At 34.9% G+C, this 27,995-nt stretch overlaps 1 protein-coding gene across 1 annotated transcript in view; it reads right to left on the bottom strand.

The window, feature by feature from the left end:
• FHL5 (four and a half LIM domains 5) overlaps positions 1-27,995 on the bottom strand; it is a 33,010-nt gene that overhangs the window by 2,264 nt on the left and 2,751 nt on the right. The window contains exons 2-5 of the mRNA XM_004673710.2: positions 8,143-8,312; positions 7,129-7,303; positions 6,081-6,250; positions 1,947-2,133 (exon numbers count right to left, since the gene is read on the bottom strand). Of these exons, the coding sequence (XP_004673767.1) occupies positions 1,947-2,133; positions 6,081-6,250; positions 7,129-7,303; positions 8,143-8,301 (691 nt within the window). The 5' untranslated portion in view covers positions 8,302-8,312. The remainder of the gene's footprint in view (positions 1-1,946; positions 2,134-6,080; positions 6,251-7,128; positions 7,304-8,142; positions 8,313-27,995) is intronic.

Here is a 27,995-nt window from a genome sequence, read left to right as displayed (position 1 = left end):
AAAATCAGTAGAATATAAGGCAGCATGTATTGAAAATATGATGATCAACCTGTCATCCTTCTAATCCTTTAGATGTATTACTTCAAACAGGTCTTGCCTCCCTATATTTGGTAGATATTATTATCATCCTTATAATGCAGACAAAAACTGGGGGAAAGAGAGGTTCAATCGCTTGTCCTGTTGATAAGTGGAGATCTCAGATTCAATTATGAGCCATCTGGCTACAGTGTATACTCTTAATTTCAGAACCTGCTGCAATCCATCAGAAAAAAATCACATAGATGCATGAATCTTGATGGATTCAGAATTGAAAATCATCAAGTTCAGGGCTCATATAAACTATTTCTAGATTAGTAATAGCCACTTGAGACCCCAGAAAGTTTTCAAATTTTTTTGAATTTTTTTTCTCAGTTCCTCAAGAAAATCCTAGTTCACTTCAAGAAAAAGAGTTGTAGAATTAACTGACTGAACCCATAGGCTGTGGTTGCAGGTAATACCAAGGAGATTTTGGAGCTTGAGGAGCCATTTGTTGCCTTTCTGGAAGCCCCATTTTCAAAGTAAGATCTGTGGAATTGGTGGCTTATTCTCTTGTAGAAAACAAGATTACAGTGTGTTTGAGAGCACCAACTTTGGAGCCTGTTGTGTGGGGTTGCCTCCTCAAGCCTCAGAAAGGGCTGCGGAGGTGAGGCAGCTGAGTGACTGGGATAAGGTATGCAGAGGGCATGCCCTGCATCACTAGCAGCTGCTCAGCTCCATAGGACATTGACTGTCTGAGGAATGTGAGGAAGGTCTGGTCACCCGTGACAGGTTCCTTATTTACATTTGGGTGCAGACATTAGTTGTTTCCAAATACATGAAAGCCAAAGAAACAGGCCTATGGGTCAGATATAGCCTATAAGTTGGATGTTAGACTCTGAGAAACATGGAGGTGGGTATAGAGAGTTAGAAGCATGTTATATTCACCCAGGTAATTCTCACCTTCCCTTTGCGAGTAAGTAAAAACTAGCCAAGTTGGTTTTTCTATACAACTATTTTCTTAAAGATACAAGAAGAACAAACTTTAGTTTTATAATGTATTTAGAAAATAAGTAAGAAATAAAATAACTTTTCATTGCAGATTAAATTCTTCAAAAAAGATATATGATCATCATAAGAATGGAGAGTAGAAATACAATTTTGCCATAATATTCAGCGACTATTAATTGCTTCAAAGAATAACTTGTGTTTCTTGGATGTTATGCTAATCTATTCTTTTACTAGAGGATGAGGAAAACACAATGAGTTTTTTTTAACTTAGAATCTACTTAACATGGATTGATTTGCTATTTATGTAATCTTCAAATCATGAGTATTTTGTTTCCTTAGCAATATGTTATTTTGTTTTATTTCAGTTATCCCTAATTAAAGCTTATTGCAAGTGGAGAGAGAGAAAAGAAAATGGCTATGTCAGAAACACTTTTAAAACTTTAATTAATTCCTGACCTATGCTACCTTAATTAAAGGACTTCGTGCTTTATACAATACTTGTATTTAAAAAAAATTCAGTTTTAAGGTCCTTGGCCTCATTTGTAATTATACAGGATTTTGATTTTGATTGGTAAGGATCCTTTCTTCACACTCAAATCAACTCCTTGAAGGTCTGTCTCAGATCAGTGTTCCCAATGAAGGTGTTCTCTGACCCTCTCAGTTTATCTTTTTTGTCCTTTTTCCCTGAACTTCTTTGAATATTATTTTACTTTATTTCCCATACAATGGATATTTATTCTACATTTGCTTTGAGGCGTCTGTGTAATACTTATATATCGGTACTCAGGTGTGCTTATCTCAGAAAAAAACATATGGGAAAGATTATACAATATTCACTTGTACATCCTAAATTAACTACATGACATTTTTCATAGTCATATCTGTCTCATGGTAAGGCTAAACTAAACCAAAGAACTCACCGGTAATGGGTTTAGTGCAGGCTACACACTTTTTGGCATAAAGATGGTTGTAGCAGTCCAAGCAGAATGGATAATCATCTCTGGACATAAACTCTTCTTCATAGAGTTCCTTCCTACAGCCACTACACAGAAAACATTCTTTGTGCCATGGCTGGTCATGATAGGTTATCCCACCTGAGATTATCACCTGCCAAAGATCACAAAAAAGGTAGTAACCAAGGAAGCCATCACAACTCAGATCTTTCATGGTTCTCTCCTATGTTCACAAATGATAAATTCATGCTTCTCTATCATCTTGTTGGAGGATTACCTGTACTGTGATTTATTTTTTAATCAATAAAGGAAGGAAAAGGCTAAGGAGGTTGAATAAACTGGTGAGAAGTAGCCTCTCTTTTCTCCTATAATGGAACAGCAAAGCAGCAAGGTCACAATGGATTAAGTGAGGTGAATAAAAACGGTGAGTTCTTGTGGCCTTTGCTGATATTCTTCTGACTTTCTTGTTGGTTTCCAAAGTTCTACCATTAGAACTAACGTATTTTCTATGCTATGTTCTTATGTCCATGTATAATTTTTAAGGATGTTGAAAAGAAAAGCTTCTTAAAACATTACTCTGGGTTCAAGATTTCCCACAGTAGCAGTCCTGAGAACTGATAAGTACTGTTGCTAATAATGACATTTAAGTGCTTACTCAGACTTTAGTCCTGTGCTAAGAGATGAACTCATCTTAATATTCTCAAAACCCCAAACACAGCAGCTTTCTCCTTATGGAGATGAACTACTGACAGCATGATGGAATCACTCTCCAGTATCACGCAGAGCCAGCATTTAAGCCTGCATAGTGTGATGCACTGCCAGTGCACTATTGAATACAATAGTGAGGTAACATGACTTTGACCTGATAAGTAGTTGATAACATCTTGCTGAGTGACTGAACAAAGCAAAAGAGAAAACATGGAAAGTAATTCCAGTATTGTATCTAGCACAACTGGTATGCTTTGGGTACTACATGAGTTTTCAGCTTTAGGTAATTACTAAATTACTTATTGAGTAATTAGAGCTTATTGCACATTGAACTTAATCTGTAGTGTATTAGGGTTTTATCATAGGAGATTATTATTTCTCTAGGAGAGTTTTTTGTTCTAAAATAGTTTAATTCATGCATTCTGCTCTTGAAAAGGCAGGGGCATATTCATTTAAAAACAAATGAGTAAATATGGGACATCTCTTGTGTAACAATTTCTAAGTCATAGCATCTTTCAAGTCCATTGCTATGGAGCTCCAGGAGTAAGTATAGAACCTGGATCATAACCATATAAATGTCTTCATAATGTTGATACTAGCTAAGGAATGTCCTGTTATCTTTGTATTTAAATTAACTAGATACAGAAAAGATAGAATCTAATATAAGCCATGATATTGTTGGTTTTGAAAAAAATTATTCTAAAAATAATTTTAATCTTAAAAGGAATATGTTTAAAACTAAAGGTATTTCATTTAAAAAGTTATGTTTCCGGGCCCTCCCTGGTGGCGCAGCAGGTTAAAGCACAGCACTAAGAAGCTAAAATCACTTTAGCATGAGTTCGATCCTCGCCCCTGAGGTGACTCCCATGGCACTACGGATCTCTCCTGATCCAGCCGCTGCTCCCCTCAGCTGCCTGTTCTGCATCCCACTCTGTCTCTGGTGAATCCTCTCACTGCCCCTGCACCTCCGGCACCCCAGTTCTGTATGCATAAATAAATAAGTCTTTTTTAAAAAAGTTGTTTCCCTATAGGGGAAAAGATGTAGTAAAAAAGTGTTACTTTTCCTAGAAGGGAAAAAAGCATACTATTCTAAATAAGCAAACAGGAATCATAATGGGGTGTGTGAAGTAAAGCAATTTAAAATACCCCCTACTGACTTCAAATGACTTACAATTGGCACAATAAAATTCAAGATTCCTTTGATTTGTTTGGTCAAGTTATTATCAGGCAGTGCTTAAAAGATTTGCAACATGAAAAATGTGTTCACAGTCAAGTAAAATTTGATATCTATAGCAAAGACTGCTTAATTAGAAAGAAGAAACTCTGGAACATTAAAAATAGTTTGCTTGTGATTGTGTTCCTTTTGAAGACACAAGCATGTGAAGATAAAAACTAATATCTAAGCTCAGTTTGTGCTACTGATTAATCCCAGGATTTAGAACAAGATTTTTTTCCTTGGGAAGCAATATTCATTTTGTGCTCACAAATTAATGGTTGATGAATTGCTGAATACATTTAACTCTATTGGAATCCTGAGAAATTTTAATTCAAAGTACTTGTAGTTTGAAGTTATTTGCTTTGGATTACAAAGTAAATTTTACTCCCACAAAATAAAGTCTGTGAAGAAGTTCTGAGGTCCTGGTTTTCAAGTAGTTTTTGTCTACTTTGTTAATTTTTATTTGCTCTTTGGTCTGGGTTGAAACAAATTGTTTTTCTTCCGTTTGGATCATTTTGATCAGAAACTTTTATGTTCAGCTTTCCTGAAAGGACCTGTGGTTTTTAAAAATTAAACATGGCATGTCATCATGATTTGTCTACTGTCCAATATAAACATTTCAGAAATTTTTGGAGACTTCAAATCATATTCTAAATATAGGGCAAGATTTAACCTGGGAAAAAACAGTACTTTGACCTCAAACAGTGCTCAGCTCTGATGAGCTAGAGAAATTCTTGTGGTGAATCTTTACAATATGGATAGATGAAACTTTATATTGTGTGCCTAATACGTGATTTTAAGATAACTCCCATAAGTCTCATTAATCTTTAGCATCAGTCTTTAAATACATAACTTAAAAATAATTAATTTAGTAGTTCCTGAAAACAATGATTTTAAACTACCCATTTTCTTTCCTGCTTCTGTTTCTAAATGTACGTCGTCCATTCTTCTAATTCTTTGCAGTTTCAGCTCTTATAGCATCATAGGGTCTGCCTATTGTTTGTATAGTAATTCCTTCCTTAGGTAGTGTTTCTGAGAGAGTACTGAAAATCAGACATAAATTGATTTCATATCTTGTTACAATCAATTATAATTTTCCATCATCATAGTATAATTTAGTCATTTATAACTCAGGAGTCTATTGATGGCCTCTTCAAATGCAGTGCTGGTATTGTAATATATAGAGTTAATTACCCTGCACATTACATGTGAGTATAACTAATGTACATGTACTTGTTGTGGCTGTGAGACTCAGGCTGTACAGATACCAGTATAAAAATTATTTTAAGACATCTATCAAAATAATCTGTAGATCAAAATGTTTAGAAAACACTGTATGGACCTGTCTTCATGATTCAGATTTCTCATTACAATATATAGTGTTTTATCTAACTTATGATGCCTTACAGCTCAAGCATTTCTTTGACAGCATTAATATTGCCTATATATATTGTAGATTGCAGGCAGATTTTTATCTAGATGATAGAGAAGAGGAACTTTTTTCATTTAAAATCTTCAAAGATAAAAAAGAAAGTCATTTGAAAAAATGACCTTTTTATTGAAAAATATGTTGTGAATGGGCATCTAAGTGAAGAGGCCCTATATGATTCTCTTGAATAAGAAGTGAAGGAAAACACTTGTAAAATTCCTAGTCTTTTTTCTGGCTCTCTGTTTATTGAATTTCTCTAATGATCTTGTGACTCTGTTGAGCTTACCTATCTGCGCTTGGAAATATAAAAGCCTCAAGTCAAGGAGACATTTTTGTCACTGGGACATAATGTGAAGAGTTAGACATCCTGTTTAAATTGGTTTCCTTGGTCACTCTGTGAGATAAATTCTTATTTCTCTGAAACTAAATGGATCAAAAAATATTTTCTATGACCTATTTTGTATTCAAAGGGAGATGTATACTATCTACCAGAATACACAAAATCTTATGTAAGTACTGAATGGAACTGGAATATCCACTTGAGCTCTCAGAAAATTAAATTCATGTTCTGGGGGAATTTTATGGTTGATAAAAATAGACGGCTTTCCTCACTGTGAAAAGATAGTGTTTTTGGACATGTTGAAATTCAAAATGAACATGAATATTATCAGTTCATTTTAAATACATAGAGCAACTAAAAAGCAATGGTAGTGGAAGATTCCAAACTTCATCTGCTCTAGATAATTACCTTCTTACAGAAGCTGCAGTAGTGAGCAAACTCTTTCTCAAAGCATGGTACACAATAATTGCCAGTTTCTTTGGAAATCAAAGGTTTAGTTCCTATTGGCTGTCGGCAGTGCTCACACACAAAGCAGGTTTCATGCCAGTAGTTTCCCTTAAATTCCATTTTTCGAGAACCTATACCCCAAAGTAAGAATGTATTAGTACAAATCAAGCATACTTTTCTTTTAAGTGAAGTTTTTTTTAAGTTAAGGTGATATGTCAAATGTCTGTATAGGAAAAAGTGTTTTGTTAGTTTCTAAAACTAACAAATCTGCCAAAAAATAATGTAACTAGAATTCAACCATGATGCAGGCAAGCCACTTTCAACGAAGGTTCTTGTGCTGTATAAGCTACAATTTGGAGATGTGACAGCACAGTGAATAGAGATTCTGCACAGAGTTAAGGTAAATTGGGCCACAATAGTCATTACAGAAATATCTGGATTGCCTGTAGCATGAGATCCTGAGATGGATGTTGGGCAATTATGTTCTCTCAGAAAGTTCTTTAAATCCATTAGAATATGAGGGAAAACCATGCCAGTGAGAAGAGGGTCAAAACACAGGGAATGTATTTGCCTGAAAGTCTAGAGATTTACAAGGAGTCTTTTCTTCCTTTAGAGTAAATAAAATGGACTATCAAACCAGTTTGAATCAAATTAAAAACAAATGATGGTTGATGCCATTATCACACAATCGTCTGTGTTTTTTGGTGCCATCAATATGTCTAGGTCAAGGGGTTAAACGCAATGTAACTGAGTACTATTGTAGATTTTATCATTATGACTCAGACTCTAGTTCAAATGTTTCTGTGAATTAGGTGTATACACATAATATGTCTTTAAGACAGAATGAATAATCTTTACATTTCCAAAGTACACTAAATCTGATCAAGAGATAGCAAGGAAGACATCCTTTTCACAAAAGCAGGTTTTGTTAGCTTCATACTGCTCCTGTTCTCGGGCCTACTTCAAAGGATTTCACTTCAGTAGAGATGGGCGCTGCCTATGATCTCACCAGGCATGATGGTCTTCTTGCAGTGGAAGCACTTGGAGGAGCACTCATTAGAAAAACACTCGGAGCATAGCAGGCGTTCATCCTTGGCAGCAAAAGGCTTTTCCACCAAAGAGTGATTGCATTTGGCACAATTGAAGCATCCTTCATGCCAGTGCCGGCCTTTGTAACAAAGATCCTTTGAGACAGTAAATAGAAGTTAATTAAGTGTGTTTGTAACAAAACAGGTCATTTTATAAAACAAAACTGAACACTCTTGGGACTCTGGTGTGAGTAGGTTGTGCTGGTAGCTAAAAGGATAGTTGTTGCTACTATTACCCACAGTGAAGAGACACTCTGGGGTCATTAAGAGCTGCAGCCAGAGCTTTCTTGGTTGGTTACTAAAGGCAGAGGAGAGTACACGATCTCAGTTATTTCTCATATTTCCTTTTCTTTTATAAACTACAAAGAGGTTTTTCATGTAATGACTTCTATTTTTACATTGCAGTTTCTTAATACCATTAGAGATTTAACTACACAAAATTTCAACATGCCTAATTAAAGCAAAGGCAAAAATAAAAAGAATAAGTTAAAGAACTAAAATGGAATAATGGGTGTTGTAGGAATGACCTGTGTGTGAGAGAGAGGTCAAAGGGAACCATGGGTTTAGGAGAGGTGAAACAGTTTGAAGTCAGATGATGTAAAATTTTGATTCTCTATATTTACAATTTATGGATTTATTCATTTACTTATCTCATTCCAAAATACCTTAACATTTTATGTGTGTAAGTTTGGCCAAATAACTTTACCACTTTAAACTTTAACATTCTCAACTACCTTCTAACATCATCATGAGGATTAAAGTAAATGGTATACTTCCTAGTGGTAACTATGACTGGAACTTGATTGGCAGTGACTTTGAAGCTGTGTATATCCAGAAGCAGGGCATAAAGAAGTTAATAGACAATACTGAAGGAAAAGTGGCATTCCAAGGCATTTTCTGCCATTCACAAGCAATTTCTGTAAACTGAGACTTACCTTGGAATTTGATTCAATTGGCTCTTTGCACTCCTCACAGTAGTTAGAAAAAATGCGATCATAACATGAAACACAGTATGGATTGTCATCCTTTAGTACATATTTTTTCCCAAGAAGTGATGTTGCACAGTATTGACAGTTGAATTGAGCAGTTGTCATTTTATTTAATCCTGTGAATAAGATAACAATTCATGTATATAAAAACAGAATTTGAAAGATAAATTATCAAGACTTAATACTATATGTGTAAAGCACTTGATGAATTTATGTTTTCTAAAGCAAAAAGCCAATTTCAAAAAATATATTGTCATCATGGTGACATGGAGTGATTTAGGGAAGGTTACTCTCCCATCTTGGCAGTTCCTATGTGTTTTGCTAACAAAATACATAAAGCCAACAGCCAGATTGTGAAAAACATCTTGTAGTCATCACTTAATGATGTGCAATTCAATGAGAATATGATATGTGTTGAAATAGGAAGGTTTCACCTCAAGGATAAAAATATGAACTGTTGATAGGGCTTTCACTAACTGTCATCACCTACTCTCTCACTGTAGAGTTCTGGAGGCAGAGTTCCTTGGAAATAACTATACTATTTTTTTTTTATTTTAACTGAAATAGAAATTAATAATGAAGTGTATTGCCTTTTTATTATTATTATTATTTCTTGAATCTTTATTGAGTACTTAATGGGGATTCTGCACTTTTGCCCTAAGGTTTTCTTGTACCATGAACGCTTCCTTGAAATAGCCTTTTTACTTATATTTCCAACTACTCCCAAATCTCCATCTTTACTTGCTATCAGCTTGGTTCCTCGCTTCACAAATAAATGTCCCATACCAAGTTGGCTAAACAGAACTCTTGAGCAGGTAGGATCCATGTGCTAGGTCTTTGTGAGTACAGTTGAGCAATTACTCAGATGGAAATAGATGTGTAGATAAAACCATCAATGTAGAAGATAGTTATAGGTTCTTCAGATTCTGGTACTACACCAAATGTATACAGAATGAAAAGCATCTTATAAAATTCATCCATTTATTGTGGGAAATGTTGAGACAGAAAATAGCACATCTTACGATACAAAAATCAACATGAAGTATAAAGCCAAAGCCAGAATAAGTATTTCAATTATTTTGAAATTTAGGAAAATCACTAAAGAACAAAATAATGGATTTCAAAAGGTTTTCATTTGACTTTGAATGTGAGTTTTTCATTGTAACCAAAAGCATTGCCACTGACTTTCTTGGAAAATGAGATTTGTTATCTGAATTTACTAGAATACATTAGGAACTATGAATATTTTCTAATTCCCTACCTCAGAGCTAAAAAATAGCAACCTGGTGGCACAATGGGCTAAGCACATCATTATGAAGTTACGTAGCCACTGCAACACTAGCTCCATCCCCTGCCAGGGAAGTGACCCACATAGTGTGGCAGACCTCTCCTGACCCACCCTTGCTCCCCTCAGCAGTGTACTTTGTTGTTCTGTCTGTTCTGCTCCCTACTCTGTCTCTGGTGAATCCTCTCACCCCCCACACCCCTGGTCTATATCCCATTCTGTATGCATAAATAAATAAATCTTTAAAATAAATAGCAATATGAGAAACTTGATGAACTATTGTGATGTTTTGTTCAACAGTTTTGGTATCAATATTTTATTTACTTGTATTTTATTTCCATACATTTGCCTTCCTTTATTTTAATGGTGTTTTCCAGCAAGTGTCTTGATGAATGTAAGTTGTCCTACATTCTGTAGAGTTTGGCTACACAGTTCTTCATTGATAGAGAAAAGACCTAGGATTGGGAACATGTGGATTTTTCCCAGGAAAGAGTAAAATTCAGATTAGAAATATCTCAACAGTATATTCCACTGTAAGAAACATTGAATTCCCTTTTTGATTAATTCCACAGTGATGTTCCTTTCTAACAAATACAAAAATACAAAGAGGGTTATTGAGGGCTCAGCAACAGGAAAGAAATAGATTTAATTTTCTTGAATGATTTTAAAGGAAGTTTTATTCATATTTACAGTGTTTAAATGGTTTTTTTTTGATGAAGTGATTATCTCTTAATAGTCAAGTGAGTTTATATACACTTAACTTTCATCAGTTCACATGAAAAATGCCATTTTCATTATTGATGTTTAAGTAGTTTAAGATGTACATAGTAGCATCATGAAGTGTGATCTCTCTGGATTCAGGAATTCCCAGGCTACTTACAAAGGCTTTTAGTTATAAAGTGAAGAAACAACCAAAGAAATAGCAGTTTAAGTGCTATTTAAATAACACTTTAAACACATCATCATTATAATATTTGTACCTTTTTGGTGATCAGGTCAAGCATCTAGTATTTAAAATACAAATATCTAAATAAATATTGTAAATGCAAATATAAATCAATATAAATAAAATCTTGTCTAAATAGAAGTATAAGAAGAGATAGCCATTCTCCATTTTCATCCTAATAATAGGCTTTTCTCCACAGAAAATTCTTAAGACTTTTTTTTCATTTTTTTTTTTTAATGGAGAAAGTTACTTCTTATCCCATCTTTTGCAAAAGGGAGTTGGGAAGGATGAGAATAGTCTGTTAATAAAAACCTTGTGATTTTGCATTTTATAGAATTATATACATTCAGAGTAGGCATTTAGTGCAGGTCAATATTTCTGAATATCATAGTAACATGTGATCTTGCCCTCAAGAAGTGTGCATTGTCTTATTTAACTCTTACTTTGATCATAGTGACTATAATTTGAGGTAAGAGAACAAACTGATCATTTCTTTTGCATTCAAAATCTGGCTGTTTGGCACAAAAGATTTAGCTTTGGGGCCTACCTTGTCTTTTGACATGTCTTTCTCATTAAGCACAATGATTTCTAACATTTGATTTAAAGTGAGAGACACCTACCTCTTCCTAATTTATCTGAATACTTACGAGGCATTGTTGGTTATTAAGTGGCTTTAGTATTTCACTATTGTATGTTAAGGAGCAGGGAGGCTTGAGCAGAGGGAAAAAGAATGGGGGAATGATTGGCTGGTGGGACAGTCAGAATCCACAGAATTTATTAATAAAGCTTACCATCTTACATAGGTCTGGCTCATAAGCATCAAAACAATTGGAATAACATCAAAGATTGCCGACCACAGGCTACCATAACACTATACAAATGAAGAGGTTTGAAATATTGAGAGAATTGCCAAAATGTGACACAGAGACAGGACGTGCTGTTGGAAAAATGGCTCCAGTATACCAGCTGAAGGTAGAGTGCCCACAAACCTTCAATTTGTGAAAAACATCCATCCATAAAGTAAAATAAGAAAAGCGCAATAAAAGCAAAGCAAAGCTGTGGAGAGATGGTAAGACCTATGTGATTGTTAGGGGCCTCTCCATCTGAAGTGTAATTTGGCAAAAAAAAAAAAAAAAAAAAAAAGAAAACTTTTGCTTTCAAAGGTTTAAAATCCTGAGAAGGATTGGTTTATATTTATGAGTTATAATAAATCTTAATTTTAATTTCCCCCAGCTGGATGGCATTTAACTTTTCTGGTGTGGATTAAGAAATGCTAGTATCGATATCAATTAGCCAGTCTTGTCAAACTTCTTTCAAAATCACTCTGCAATTTTACAACAGTTTAAACAGAATTTTTATGATCATACACTAGAGTTGTAGAAGGTTGATTTGGAGATACACTGCTATCTCAAAGAACCTATAAAGATAAACAAATAGCTCGGGAACTCAAAGTCACAAATGAACAGACATATTTTCCAAGCTCTCTTTTTTAGATTTCACATTTCTACCTAAAAGAATACAACTTTATTAGTAAGAGTTTCCATAGCCGAGAATGCTGTTTTTTTCTTAGATGTTATTTTTAAAACCAAGCATAATTTTGTGTCAAGTTGCATTTTATGGTGAGTTATTGATTACAAGATTAATGCCAGGAGCAATATACCCACGTATATTTTTAATGTGCTGAGCAGAATTAATAGATCACAAGTAGCATACTTGAGAGAATGTCAAGCAGGAGAGAGGCAGGGACTTGCTGCCAGTGTGGGGTCTGAAACATTCTGTTGCTTGCAAAAGACACCATTACTCATTACATTCAGTAAATATTTTTGATTTACGAAGTAACATGGCTAGAAGTTGTGAAGGGCATACAAGTAAAATAGACTACAATTCTAACCTCAGAAACTTTATAACCTAGGTAAAAATGGTAAGGACATTTTACAAATAAAATCTAGGAGATTAAAAAGTAAAATAAAAGATTATAAGCTTTTATTTTCTGATATGGGAATAAAATATATCTTTATTATTATTATTATTTCCTTATATCAGTGGAATAATCCAGACCAGTTTAGCAATATGGATTTGTGCTCTGATAGTGGTCATAGGGATTGCTGTTCAAATAGGGTGGATTGAATCAAAAGGCTGTTTGCTGAGTGGATCATTTTAGATGCAAGAGAGGGGAATGGGAGACAAACTTCTCTTCTCTCTCAATATGCCCTGCACACAAGCAACAGAGACCAGCTTCCAATATACATGAGTTTCAGGCATGAGCATCATGCGAATCAAGGAAACCTGTGTGTCTTATGACTTTCCTACTTTATAACTATTGGTTATAAAATTTCAAAGGTTGAGAGAGCTTTTCCTTCTTGTGGTAGAGTTAAATGTAGCAGGATATAATTTGAGTCTACTGTTTTCCAATAATACTTCTATGTTAATATATTTCTGAAGAATTTTGATACTTATGGAGAATTGAATTACCATATATCTTTGTTACAGATAACAATTATAAGTGACTATATTGATTTTATTACACCTTTTAAAAACATTCAATATATATATTGAGGATACATAGTAAAAGGTATTTAACGATATGTCTAGCTCTAATACTCCTAATCTCTAACATGATCTGTGAATTTTGCTAAATAATTGCAAAATTGCCATAATCAAGACTTTGTGCCTACGTAAAAGTGCACTGCTCTACAAAGTATGCTAGGATTCTAGTTGAATTTTCAACTGGTTGTTCGAAGTAGATTCACTCAGCCTGTACAAATATATCTATGTTCATCTGGGAGTATGGAACGACTATTTAAATTGCCCATTCAAGTCTTTTATTGATTCTGTAAAGTAGATTTGTTTCTGATTTCCTTTAGGGAAAAGTTTGAATCTGAGTGGTGTAAAGAATATTAAAATGCTCTTGGAAAATACCAGTTTGAAACTTGTCTGACTGACATAGCAGACTTGGCTACATACAAAAATGAAGAATCTTTATTTTTTAAAAAGATAATATAATGTAGTAGTTTGAAGAATCTTAATTTTAACTCTACTTAACTAGCTTTACCTGTGGTAATTTTCCCATTAAATTTTTAACTTGAATTGTTCCTTTCGCGACAGAGGGGAGGTAGTCAGTCAAGAGGATTTCAGAAGCTTCATTGAGCAAAGTATGTTGTTCTCTGAAAAGTTATAGGAACTATGTACAGTGTGTTTATACATCCACATGGTTTGTTAAGGCAGATGTTTCATTTTCCTCTCACTCAGGTGAGGAGAGAGATGTTTTTCTTTGGTATCACATTCTACTGAATCCTCATCAAGAGCATCCCTGAAATCTTATATTACGCCCTCCTTCTATCTCTGATGGACCACAGTGACTTATACTAAACTGATGATAATAGTAAATATTTCTATTCTGTCGGGTAGAATCAAGCATTTCTACTACATAACTTTTGTTCTCTGATGATAAGGTCAGTTTCCCTGGGAAGTTCCAGAGCATTCTCCATGATGTTAAAAAAAATCTTTATCAGACTCACAATATCATTCCCCTTCCTTGTGAAAAACCTCTAGAACTTTGACTGTAAATAAAGTCTAAGCTCCATTACTATGTGTAGAGACCTTTTCCTAACTTTTCTAATGTTCCCACTATCATTCTAGCCCTTTCTCAACCTTAAATAAATGTGTGCGCATGTGCACACACACTATCTATGCTTTAGTCCAATGACTTCCTATTTCTTCAGTACACTATGTCCTTTTTTCCATTGAGATGTCATACATGATTTTTCTTCTACCTTCAGCACCCTCCTCCTGGACACCTACCTACCTTGTCCACTTGATTCTTTTCGCGGTCAGGTTCAGGTGAAAAAAAATCCTTCTCTCACACTTTATACATATGCATTTTTTTCTTTCACTTAGTTTTATAACAGCTGTTTTATCCTTTATGTCTGTCTCTTATTTGTTAGTGTTTCAAGAAAAAGAGTGGTGCTTCATCTGTATATCTCAGGTGCTAGCACAGGAGGGAACAGCTCAGAAAAATGACCGAGTAACTGAATGAATGGAAAGCCTACTTTCTCTAAGGATGACACATACTAGTGAAAATACATATGCTAAAAGGAGTCTGTCAACAAAGCAAAGGAAAAAGATCAAGTATAAAAGGATTAAGAACTTGCATACGATATGTTAAATTATATCTATTGTGGCCCTCCCTGGTGGCACAGCGGGTTAAAGCACTGTACTAAGAAGCTTAAGCCACTTCTGCTTGAGTTCGATTCCCGCCTGCCCCGGAGGTGACCACATGGCGTGGCAGACCTCTCCTGGCCCGCCCGCTGCTCCCCTCAGCAGTGTACTTCTTCATCGATCTGCCTGTTCTATTCCCTGCTCTGTCTCTGGTGAAGCCTCTCACCGCCCTGAGCCTCTGGCCTGTACCCCAGTTCTGTATGCACAAATAAATAATTTTTTTTAAAAAAATTATATCTATTGTGTCTGTGCTAAGTAAGTCAAAGGACATAGAATAAAGATTAGAGCACAGAAGATAAAGCCCCTGGGGTTTATACAGAGTAAGGAAAGTTCTTTTATTTTCCCTGTTAGGGCAGCTGAAGAAGGCAGATGTAAAGGGCATTAAATACCAGCTGAAGAAGATACCAAATCAACAACAAGTAGGGGGCAAATCTGTTGACATTATTAATGCTTTTCCCTAAACTAAGCGCCAATAATCTCTATTAACAATTTTCCAACTGCTTGGTCAGATACTTCAATTCTGTTGGAAATTGTACCAGAATTTGAGTCAGTTTACATGTGATGTTTTCAGACAAAGTATGTCTTTACCAAAATTGTAATAACTTAGTCTTCTGGGACCTATTAGGTTTGATATACTGTTACTTAACTTGTTTGAATAAATTTGACAAAATATAATAGAGTTTAAAAAAAAATCCTATAAAGTCTATGTAAAGTAGGCCAGATGGGGTATATTCTATAGTAGAAAAGAACTTTCGGCCCATTTTTAAATATATAAGATACTTAAAATATATAAAATATATATATTTAAAATATATAAAAATTAGAATGTTTTACTTTTAGGTATTCTTTTATTTCTTTTCCTGATTCTGATGGTAGAGTTGAGTCAAGCTGTATATTTTCTTATCTTTTTTTTTTTTTTTTGGCTTGAAACCCAAAATATAACATATTTAGAAGAGTTGTGGGTTGTTAGGAATCAGAACCTGTAGCTTGTTAAAACTGGTTGCTTTAGCACTAGTATATAACTTGCCCCGGTTAGGGAGAATATTTAAACTTTCTGGCCCTGATTTTCCTTATGTGTGAAATGAGAACTGTCAGCTGCTTCTGATCCTGTTCAAGGATTAAGTAAGAATGGAGAAGTCATGGGTAAGTCAGCTGTAGGTGGACTTGACTTGATAGAAAAATGTGCTTTATAACTGTAGCTCTCATTTTGAAGAGGGAGGCTATTTTCTTTCCCCTTCCAATACTACTTTTTAAAAACTCAACAAACAGTTTTAAAAATAACTAAAGCCATAGCTTCAAGCCCATTAATCAAAAATAACCTAAAACAAGCATCATAGAATTGCGGTGGAATGTTTGATATTAGTCTCTTGGGACATATTTGCAAGCCCAGTTTGTTGGAAGCTGAATGTCTTGTGTGGAGAGGTCAAATAGAAATCCTCCTGAGAGCTGATGAACTAACTACTCTCCCATGAAATGAAACAGCTGACTAGAGTTTTTCCATTTGGCTCAGTTGTCCTGTGGATATTAACAAGGACAAAACAGAACTCTGCGTGATTTTCTTGGAGGGATTGCATTTAGATTGCATTAGAGCTATTACTGAAGGAAGTAAAATATAGTTGTGATAGTGTGTAAGCATAACCATATTTCAACAAGCATTATCTTTTTAAAAAATTAAAAATTAGAATTTTAGAAATTACTAAATTAGAAAAAATTAGTTGGTCATTTCTCCTTACTGGGATATAAGAAAAATTTCAAGACAAAAACAACACTGCTTTTTACTATAAAACTTGATTAAATAGTATTCAGATACCAACTTTCTCCTTCCCCATCCACCATTAGGTCTCTACAGTTGATCCCAAAGGCACCACAACTCCTTGCTATTATTTTTCTTAAAAGTTCTGGGAGAGCAGAGCAAATCCATTTCATTTTTTTGCTTCAGGACCTCCTCCTAGTATTGTTTGAGATTATGATTTAGTGTCAGGCTTGATATATAAAGGACCAAAGTAAAACAAATTATCTAAAAGGGCATCTAAAAGGGCCAATATGTGATAGGGACAGGGCAAATATTTCTTGTATGTGAATCTGCAAATCAACCCTACTTTTCTAGAGATGGGGTCTGTCAGGACACTACATATCTAACAGAACCTCCAAAAGTCTTCCTAGCTCCTCTCAATGTTTTTTTGGAAAGTGTGAGTGTACCTTATGGAATTCCTCAAGGGTAGTAATTGTGTTCTTTCTTCTTTCTTTTCAGCTGAAGATCGCTTTCTTTATCATGCTCATTAATGATTATCAGGTTCACTGGTAGTTCTTTTCTCAACAGCCATTGATCCATCTATTTAATGCAATTTTTACTTGCTTCTCTTTGCTGTTATAACAAATGCAAGATTATTTGAATGAAGTGTAATCTGTCAGTGTAGAAACTAAGTCTACTGAGGAAGGACTGAAGGCCTCACCTGGGCCACATGTAACACATTCTTGTCAGAGGTATAACCATCCCAGGCAAGTGAATAAAGTGACCAAAAAGCTTTTTGCTATGTTTCAGGGCAATATGCTTCATCAAAGAGGAAAGAGAATATCTTTTATAACTTTTCTTTCTACTTTTGTACTTCAATCACCTGTGTCATAAAAGAACCCATATTATTTTATTTTTATGGATATTTTAGAATAAATTCTAATTTCATCACATAATGAGTGATGAACAAACTCAACCTTCACTCAATTCATCCTAAAAGGTTGAAAATATCTTTAATTTAAACAGTAGCTAACAACAGATTAGGTAGGAAATTGTGGACACAGGAAAAATTATGCCAAATGCTCCAGTCATCTCTGTCCAATTGAGTCACCTTAATCTTTGAAAAACTAAATGTGTATGCCCCTTGTTATACAGAAAAATCAAGCAGAAATTGCTGTCTATGATTTTCTTTTAAAATAATGTTTTTATTGTACAAATTAAAAAGCGAGATATAATTGGCACATAGCATTGTATTAGTTTCAGGTGTATAGCAAAAAGATGCAATATTTGTCTTTTTTTGTGAAATGATCACTACAGTAAGTCTCATCAACATTTCTTGTGTACATAGGTACAATTTTTTTTTTTAAACTTAGGAAGAGAAATTTTTTTTTTTTTTTAAAGATTTATTTATTTGTGCATACAGAACTGGGGTACAGGCCAGAGGCTCAGGGGTGGTGAGAGGCTTCACCAGAGACAGAGCAGGGAACAGAACAGGCAGATCAATGAAGTACACTGCTGAGGGGAGCAGCGGGCGGGTCAGGAGAGGTCTGCCACGCCATGTGGTCACCTCCGGGGCAGGCTGGGATCGAACTCATGCGGAAGCGGCTTTAGATTCTCAGTGCTGTGCTTTAACCCGCTGCGCCACCAGGGAGGGCCGGAAGAGAAATTTTAAGAGTAGTCTTAAATAAATGGCAAGATTTTATTTATTTTATGGTTGAATATACCTACTTGGCTTTCTATGTCTGCCCAGTGTACATTCTTTGATTTAACCAATCATGGATCAAATATATATATATATATATATATATATATATATATGCACTTATGCAGATCATGGTTGTATTTGTATTGAACATATATAGGCATTTTTTCATGCCATTATTTCCTAAACAGTATAACCATTATTACATACCATATGCAATGTATTAGAAGGAATCTAGAGATGAGTTAAACAGAAGGATATGCAGTGATATGCAAATGTACCCTTCCATTTTATATGAGCAACTTCAGAGATGCAAATATACTATATTTTACATAAGGGATTTGATCCTTGGATTTTGGTATCTGTGGGGACTCTGGAATGAACACCCAGTTGGTGTGTAGGAATGCAGTTCCACAAGTTATTTATTCACAAATGTGTTTTTAAATACAAGAAATAAACCACTTCCATACTGACAACACATAGTCCAATAAAATGCATTGTGCTTCTTTGGAAGGTGGCCAATATGAAATGATAGTTTTCTTAAATTCATAACTTGCCCAAATGATAACTACAGTTAAACAACTTCATTAGGAAGAACTTTCTGCCATTCAACTTAGAGCAATAAGTAAGTTTTCATAATCAATTACATAATTCTTTCCTAAGATAAGTAAAGTCTAACCACATAATATATTAGATTTTATAAATCCTGCTATTAATGTGTACTGTAGAATATGTTGGTTTATGATCTTCAAATTTATATAGTGCAATGATGGGGAAAAAGCTTATATCTTGGTTTTCTGAAATAAGGAACACCTGTCAGCAGATTTCCCTCTGCTATAAATCTACCAACAAATTTGAATTTTAAGCTGAAGTAGGGCACATTTATAAGTTGTACTATTATATGCCCAATGAAAACCCTTTTGTGTATCTTGTACATACTTTTTATATTGTGCTTTATGTCACAAATGTTTGGGAGAGGTTACCGTATTTCATATAATGTAAGCTCACTAACAGCAGAAGCATTCATTTCTGCACTGCAGTTGGAGTCTTGTGGTACACAGTACTTACTAGGCGATCTTTAAAAATGTCTTGAATAAAGGGCCTGCCCTAGTGGCACAATGGGTTAAATCACAGTACTGTGATGCTATGGTAGCCACTGCAGCACTCTGCTCCCCTCAACAGTGTCTTTCAGTCAATCTGTCTCGGGTGAATCCTCTCATTCCTCACACCTCTGGCCTACACCCCAGCTCTATATGTATGAATCAATAAATCTTAAACAAATCTTTTGACTAAAACCGATGTATTTTTAAAAGGCTTTCTTTCTTATTGAAAGTGATAATGGCCCATGACTAAGAAAATGAGCTGCAGCACCTGATTTTTTGTTATGATTTCCTAGTCACTAGAGTACTCTCCAAACACTCTTCTCTTGATTTTCAGGGAGGAGACTTCAGATACTCTTTCTCTTCCTTTCCACTGTAGGTAAGTCAAAGGTAGCAGTGTCCTATATCTTTGCAAGTCTACTAGCAGTGTTCAGATGATGGCAAGTGAGGTATAGGTATTTCTCCTCTTAGGACCTTTGTAATCTGTTTTCAAAAATAATAGTCGCTGCAATTTCAGACACCTACTGAGCCTGAAAGGGGCTGGGAAGGAGAGCCCTAGACCTTTGAGAGCAGACACACTCTGGTCTCTTCACAAGCATGGGGTGGACCCAACCCTGGGCGCTTGGTGAGACCCAGTAGCCTGCAGCGAAGGGCAGGCTGTAAGGCATGTGTGGCCTTTGTCATTAGCATGAAGTTTCCAGTCTTCCATTTCTTAATGTTCAGTTATTTTCATGAACGCTTAGACAGGTCATAGTTAACACTATAAAGTCACTCCATTATTAGCATCCTCTTATGCCTAATAAGGGCAGCAACTACATAACATAGATGGCTTTAAAGAATGATGTTTATATTCTGCTTGCAAGACAGAGTTGTGAATTACATACATAGAAGTGCTTTAGAACAGGTGAGCTAATACAAATCACAATACCTTAAAAAACTAGTATGAGTTATGCAAATATAAACACTGCTGAGGAGGAAAGTTTACTGTAATTAAAGTAAGGGCAGATGGAGATGACAAAATTTTAGTAATATAAAAATTTAAGAATATATAGATATATACACACACATTGTTGTTATAATACTACTGAAATATTTAGCTACCAATCCAAATTAAAACCAAACTTAGCTTCTCATCAACTGACATTTAACTTACAAATATGCAAGGTCACTCTTGAGGAGACTGCAAGACGCAGTGTGAGGTGACAAGGCAGATTTGGCCTTTTGTGCTTTCTGAATTTTGGGCCAAATGCATAATTGCCCTATTTTAAAAATTTAATAAAATCCCTTAGTACAAATCATATTCCCCTTGAATCTTTTGTTCTTGATTATAAAACAGAGAAACTGCGAGAAAAAGAGCTCTTCCTTTTACAACATGGAAACTAAATTCTGAAATAGGTCTTCACATAGTTAAAATTCCTTTCTGCAAAAATGACAAAATGGAATTTTTTTCCAAATAAAATTTGAAAATATGTAATGGGAAGCCTTTGCTAATCCAAATGAATTTTAGCAAGTTTCTTTTTAGACTAGTTTGACATGAACAACCTATTTAGGTCTAGGTAGTTAAATAAAAAGAGTTTTTCTTTAAGATTAGTTGAAAATTGATAACAGATTTATGACTGTTTAAAACTGTTACATTTACCACAATTTTGGTAATTTGCAGTTTTTCCTCAGGTTTGCTAGGTGTGACCTTGTTTTCTGCACAAGAAAGAATGCACTTCCACTCTCCAATAGATCAATTAATTATACAACCAGTCTTATCAGTAACAGTTTACTACAAAATCAAGTATCAACTATTAGAACTAGGACCCTAAGGAGAAAGAGAAGAGAAACAGAAAGAAGGGTGGAGAGGAAATCTAACTACGGAGGATACAGTGAAATATTTAGAGATTAAGCCTCTGAGTGGTTCACCAAAAAAACTTCAACCAGAACTCCTATTTCCCAGATCCTAGGAGGAGCCATTTTCATTTATAAATCAGCAAAAAGTTGTATGAAATGGGAACTTTGGTTACAGCTGGGATTTAAAACAAAACAGCAGGTTACCCCTGTCCTTATTTGTATCAGCACCCAGGTTCTAACTGCTGTCCAGGTAACAGGCTCACTTGGATCTTCTACGCTTGATCCGGGCTGTCAGGCCATTGCAACGCCAACCAGTTATCCTTAAAAACAAGGCCATGGCCCCTCCAACATGCAGGGCCACCCTATTTCTATTGGTTATTGTTTATCACAGTTATTATTGGATTATTTGGGGATTGGGAAGAAAAGCGCTCAACCACATTTGGCTTTATTTTTGGGCTCCTAACCTAAAAAATGAGGTAGTGATGGGTGTGTATGGGTTTATGGGTTTGTGTTGATATGTGTGTCATGGGGTGGGTGTGTTTGTGGGGGAGGGGGTGTTTGGGTTGGGGTTGGAAGGTGTGGAGGTTAATGTTAACTAGTTTTTCCAGTATGCATACCTAAAGCAGAAAATCTTCTTCCTACCAGAATGTGATTTAAAAAGATACAAGGAAGAGCTACATCCTATACTTTGGTGATAGCACTAATCAATAATTATAAGCTACTCTTTGACAGTTTAAAATTTGATGGTATTGGAGGATGAGACCATTTAAATGGTCAAATGGCAATATTTAAAGTCAACTTTAATTTTTATGTTTTCAGTCTCAGAGACATTGGCCAAGTCTGTCCTCAACATTTATCAAAAAAAAAAAAAAAAATAGTGATACCAATCAAAGCACTCACAGCTTTCACTCACCAGTTGTGAGTACACAGTTTTGGAAACATACTTGTTGATCACAGGTTATTGATGCTAATTTAGTATATAAAGAAAAGGGATAAATCTGTTATCATTACCTTGGAAACCAAATGTTCTCAGGATTAGATAATAAATATTGGTTACAATTTAGTGAGGATATCAATATGACACACAGCAAGCTTTTCTGACTTGTTCTGGATATGACCCTGACACAAAGCAGCCTGGCAGTAATGTGTTGAATGAATGCAGGAAGAAGAAGGGACATAGTGACCATACAATTTTAAAGACTTAGAATCAGCATTCCTCTGTTATTTTATAAATAAAGATCCAGAGTTTTTAAATGACTTGGCTTTGAATCAACTACTTTCTGTGACCTTCATAATTTCAGCATTTTGGCACAGCATTTTTGACCTTCCACAATCTGGCATCTGCGTCAGGGATTTTTTTGTTGTTGTTTTTATTTACTTTTAAATCCAATAACAGAAACAACTCTCTGAACCCAATGTTTTTTGGTTAAGTAGATTTCACAAAGACCTTGAGTGTCAACTTTGTGGCATCTAGAGTACTTGATGTACAAGACAAGTTCTCTATCTGTGAAAATGTCTATATTGGTGAGAGAAACTCTCAAATCATTCCATTACTCCATCACTGTCCAATCAGGTTGGGACTCTGGCTGTAAGTTCTCATGGCACTTGGTACTTCTACACCCATACTTCAGTCCTGGCTAGTCATCTTTCCTGTCCAACAGGTGGCTTCAAGCAGGACACTAACAATAGTACCAGAAATATTTGTAAGCAGAGGAAGTGAGGGAAAATGTGAGCATGTGAAAATGCTTGGCTGTATGCACAGGATGCTCTGGAAATTTCTAGAGATCTTTAGGTAAAACTCTTTCAAAGTTGCACCTTGTAGTGATGGTTTCTAAGCAATAGGAAGTTGGCATAGCCGTGGGAAAAGTGTGAAGTAGGCTTCAGTGCAAGGGTGTAGACTGCAGCCAGTGAGCACTGCCAGAGCCAGTGGGGGGCCCGATCTGGAGGGCAGCACTGGGTCCATGCTTGGATGATAGGAAGGTCATATATGACATGAAATATTTTTACATGTCAGAATTTAAAAAACTTCACTACACATTGGTATGCATATTATGTAGCCATTTTTTTCTTGGCCAACTGAAGACCATGCTTTGCTATTAGCTACAACTCTCTTTTACTTGCATTTCAATGATTTTTATTGATGATTTAAACTGATAACAATCCATGCCTTATAACAAAACAGGAATCCAGGGATGCTTTCTTGAATTAGTGATCATTTTAGAGCACCTCTCATTTTTTGTTTCTCTCCTTACCATTAAAAGATATTTTTCTATTTTAAAGTGTTGGATTTACAATGCCCCTCCGTTGGCTCACTGATTCTACTCCACTGAGTTGTGTCTGCACACAATCTCAAGTGTAATCCAGTCTCTCCGTCCCCTGTACAGTCCCTACTAGCCAGGGAAGGATCTTTGAGGCAGTCCCGAGTTCTCAGGCTATGTGAGGATTAACTCAACTCAGGCTGGGTGGGGCTGACTTTGAAGGAAGCTCTGCTCTCTAATCCTCCTGTAACAATGTTAAAATTGGTAATAAATTGACTTCTGTAGGACACCTGTGTCAACTTCTGAGTTGCCTTAGAATTCTGAAAGGAGAGGCATGTGATTAATGGTTAGGGGGAACTTTCAAATCCACACATGTTATGATAAACATGGTTTACTCATGTCTGTTAGCTATGTTGTGTGTGTATCCATATTGTGAGAGGAAAAAGAGATGTTATATAAAATATATAATAGGTGATTAGAGAATATATGCATATAATACATAAATTGCTATGTGGAAATAATATAGTCAATATAATATTGTTATAAAGAAGTAATATAAAGGATTATTATGAAGAGGTTACATTAATTATATATGTATATATTTAGCTTTATTAACAAGGATGTTACACTAAGGTTCTCTGATGATACTAGCTTTGTTATTTACAAAATAACAAAAAATGAAAGCATGAATAGCATTATTTCTAAGCTTGTATCAAAAAAGTCAACCAAACAATAAATATTCCAGTGATCTTGATTTGAATAACTATTAATTCAACTTGCTACCTTTTTTTCTCTTTTAAGTTATAGCTAAAAAGATTTTTTGAATTAGAGTATCAAGTTTTCCAGATGAAATTCTGATAATGGCGTACATTAATTTCTGTTAGTCAATCTTTTACAGATCATTTATGGCTAAGTAACTAATATCAGAAATGAAGTACCAATATAGATCTTAATAATGATTGATGGTTTACACACTGTTTTTCATGGGCTTTCTCAAAAACTGTCCTTTTTAATTATTTAAGATTTAAGAATTTATTTCACATCTAATGAAAGCTATTTATCTCTTTTTCAGTATAGTTATGCATTTGTCACAGAGTTTTTCAAACCAGCTGAAGGCAGGGTCTTTAGCTATGCTATATAGTAGAGGTTACCAACTGTAATTCTAGTCAGTACCTGCTTTTGTAACCTATGTATAATTTTTGAACTTTTAAATAATCAAAAAAATTCTAAGGAATAATTTTGGCATGTGAGATTATTGAAACTCAAACTTCAATGTCTATAAATTAGCTTATAGCAACAGTTATACTACTTTTTACATCTATACATGGCTGCCTTTGAACTAATACTATTGCAGTGTTGAATCATTTTGAAGCTTAAAATATTTATCTAGCCCTTCACAGAAATATTTGCTGACCCTTGATATAAAATCTTAAAATATATTTTGTTTTTTAATTATATTTTGAGGTGCTTTTTCAGTTAGTTTAGCTAGGATTTCAAAAAGACTTTCGACATGCTGCACAAAAGAATATAAAATTCTTTCCTAAATGTCTTTTTAAATAACAAATTAGTAATATGATGTTTGGAAAAGTTTAATTTCATGGCAAAATGCTTTTGACTTTGCTTTCAGTGAAAAAATAAGTATGAGTTGAATTAGTGTGATCTCAACAACACAAACACATTTAAAGTATAGAAGACAAGTTGAAAAAAAAAATATGTTCAAAATTTAATCCCCTTGATTGAAGTTCTGGATTTTGAAAACATTTTTACTCTTCAGTACTTTCTAAATTCTACAATGTATATTGCAGAATTTTGATCATAAGGAAAAATAAAGTATTACAGTTAGAACACTTAAATTTTTTTTTTAAAGATTTATTTACTTATGCATACAGAACTGGGATAAAGGCCAGACGTTCAGGGCCGGCGAGAGGATTCACCAGAGACAAAGTGGGGAGCAGAACAGGCAGAATGACAAAGTACCCTGCTGAGGGGAGCAGCAGGCGGGTCAGGAGAGTTCTGCCGCACCATGTGGATCACCTGCCAGGTCTGGGGATTGAACTCATGCTAAAGTGGCTTTAGCTTCTTAGTGTTGTTCTTTAGCTTCTTAGTGTTGTTCTTAGCTGTGCCACCAGGGAGGACCCAGAACAGTTAAATTTTTAACAAACTGTGAGATTAAAATATTCTATGACAGTATAACTTTAAAAATGTTCAACAATTTCTTCCCTGGTGGCACAATGGGTAAAGCACAGCACTGCAAGCTAGCCGCTTCAGTGTGAGTTTGATTCCTGGCCCCAGAGGTGATCCACATAGCGCAACAGACCTCTCCTGACCCGCCCACTGCCCTCCCTCAGCAGTGTACTTCATCAGTCTGCCTGTTCTGCTCCCCACTCTGTCTCTAGTGAACCTCTCACTGCCCTTGCACCTCTGGTCTCTACCCCAGTTCTGTATGCACAAATAAAATAAATTAAAAAAAAAAAGTTCAACAAGTAAATACAGTAAATGCATTTATAAGGCCAGAAATCATTTTAAAAAATAAAATCTTACTATATTTGTGCAGATGACAGCTTGGTGTCAGATTTTTTTTTCTTTTTTACCATATGCAAATTATACTCATGAATGTTGAAAAGTGTTGATCTTTATTTAAAGAAATTTTTTTACACTAAGTGGATGTTTCCTAGTTCTAGACTGAGAGGCATTTGGTCAAGATTCATGATAGATAATTCCTTTTTCATAGTAGTCTTGTGAAATGGGCATCGACACAGTGTAGTGATTCATGATATAAAGAAAATTGAATTCTTGACCAGTTTTGCCAGAAATACTAACCTATTTTATCTGTGAGTGAAATATGAATGAATGATCTATATCTACTACTTTTAAACTGTCAAAAGTTGATAAAATACTTTGCTATTTGATCAAATAAGATTAATTGGGTAATTATTAATCAAAATATTGGTTAATAAGACAACAATACTCTTAAAAAGTATTAGTAGTTACAGGACTATGATGTTACTTAAATTGTCTTATAAACAATTGTAAGAATCAACAAGTTAAGGAATATCTCCTAGCTTTGCTATTACCATGTGAAAGAGATTTAAGGTCCAGGAGTAACGAAATTTGAAAGACAAGTATTTGAGAGGAAGTAAACATAATAAAATTATTAATGTTGCTATTCTGTAATACAAAATTCTACAAGAATGTTTTCATTCTATCTTTAGGGTAGAGAGTAGCAAACTAATTTGTTCAAGTTCAAAGAGGGCTCAGTATGGACCGAACTTTAAAGCTTCAGTCTCAGTATCACAGTATTTCTGTTGTATTGACTTTATAGCCTTGCTTATTACTCGCTGTGAAGTTAGATTTATGGTTTCATCACTAAATTTCTATACTTGGACCACACTACCAGTATACTCATATAGTCTCATTTATTTTTCTGTATCTCCTAAGGACTATATACTTCACTAGAGCGAACAACTGTGGCAATTACCTCTGGATTTCTAGCATCCCACACACTCTATTGCAAGTTTCAGGTATCAGTAAAGAATGAATGCATTTTATAGTCACTTTTCTGAAGAACTCTAAAATGAGAAATGAAGAAAGGGAACAGGGAGTTTTAAGATCTGGTTTGAAAAAAAGGGAAATATTGGCTCTAATAGAAAGAGCTTCTCTTCAAATGCTGCTTGTGGGTTGGACTGTTGATCCACTGGAAGGGAAGTGTGTGTGTGTGTGTGTGTGTGTGTATGTGTACATATAAATAAGTATATGTATATGTAATTATAATTATATATACATAAACACACACACATATAAATAATATGTAATAATACTTGCTCTAAACTAGACCTCATTTATTCTATTCAGTTAATAAAATAACTTGCATCATTGAAATGACTGTTCTGTGAGCAGGGTAATTAGTGAATCTGTGTAGAAAGACTCACTATTTTGAGTTTTTTAATGTTCAAATACCTGGGCATTCTTTGGGTATTTAAATTAGAGAAAGGGAGGAGTTAGTTCTCTCCAAGTTTCTGGTTTGAGCAACTAGTTGGATCAAATCATTTACATAGCAAGAGTGTATTTGGGAAGAAGTTGAATGGGAAGTAAAGTAAAGTAAAGTAAAGTTGAATTATGGGTTTACTTTTATAATAAAATACAAAATTATGGAGGGCTTTTGGAAGGCCAAACAGAGATGTTAAGTCAGTGCCAAAGACAAGGAGCAGGGAAACCATGTAAGTTACTTGAACATTTTTGGAAGGCATCGTAGGGCAAATTCAATGTCAAAAATTTTAACTAGCTTGCACTTGATGTCCCTTCCCCCCCAAAATAGTTGTCACTGGGGTCCCAGTCTTGTATACTGCATTGGACATACAGACCTGTGGCTCAGAGAAGAGAACTCAGATATAGACCAGAATTTTAGACTCCTAAAAATATAGAATCTATAACTGAAGCAATGAAATCACACAGCAACAGAAAAGGGTCTCGGAGAGAGGGGAGCGGAAGAGAAATCTGCAAAACAGCCTGAGAATAATGGTTTTAAAGTGGAAGATTGATATAAGGGGAGCCACAGGAAAAAGTGTTTCAAGATCAAGAAAGTAGAGAATGGTGAAAATGCTTTTGAGACACCAAGTAGAGAATGAGAAACATCTGCTGGATTTAGCAATATACTAGTGATTGATTACCTCAGTGAGTGCTTCAGGAAAACTGTTAAAGGACACAAGCCAGACTACAATAGAT

The sequence above is a fragment of the Condylura cristata genome, unplaced genomic scaffold, assembly GCF_000260355.1.
Source record: "Condylura cristata isolate star-nosed mole 26May11 unplaced genomic scaffold, ConCri1.0 scaffold00001, whole genome shotgun sequence".
NCBI classification, from domain to species: domain Eukaryota; kingdom Metazoa; phylum Chordata; class Mammalia; order Eulipotyphla; family Talpidae; genus Condylura; species Condylura cristata.
Note: the sequence above shows the minus strand (reverse complement) of the source record. Positions and strands in the feature narration are given on the sequence as shown.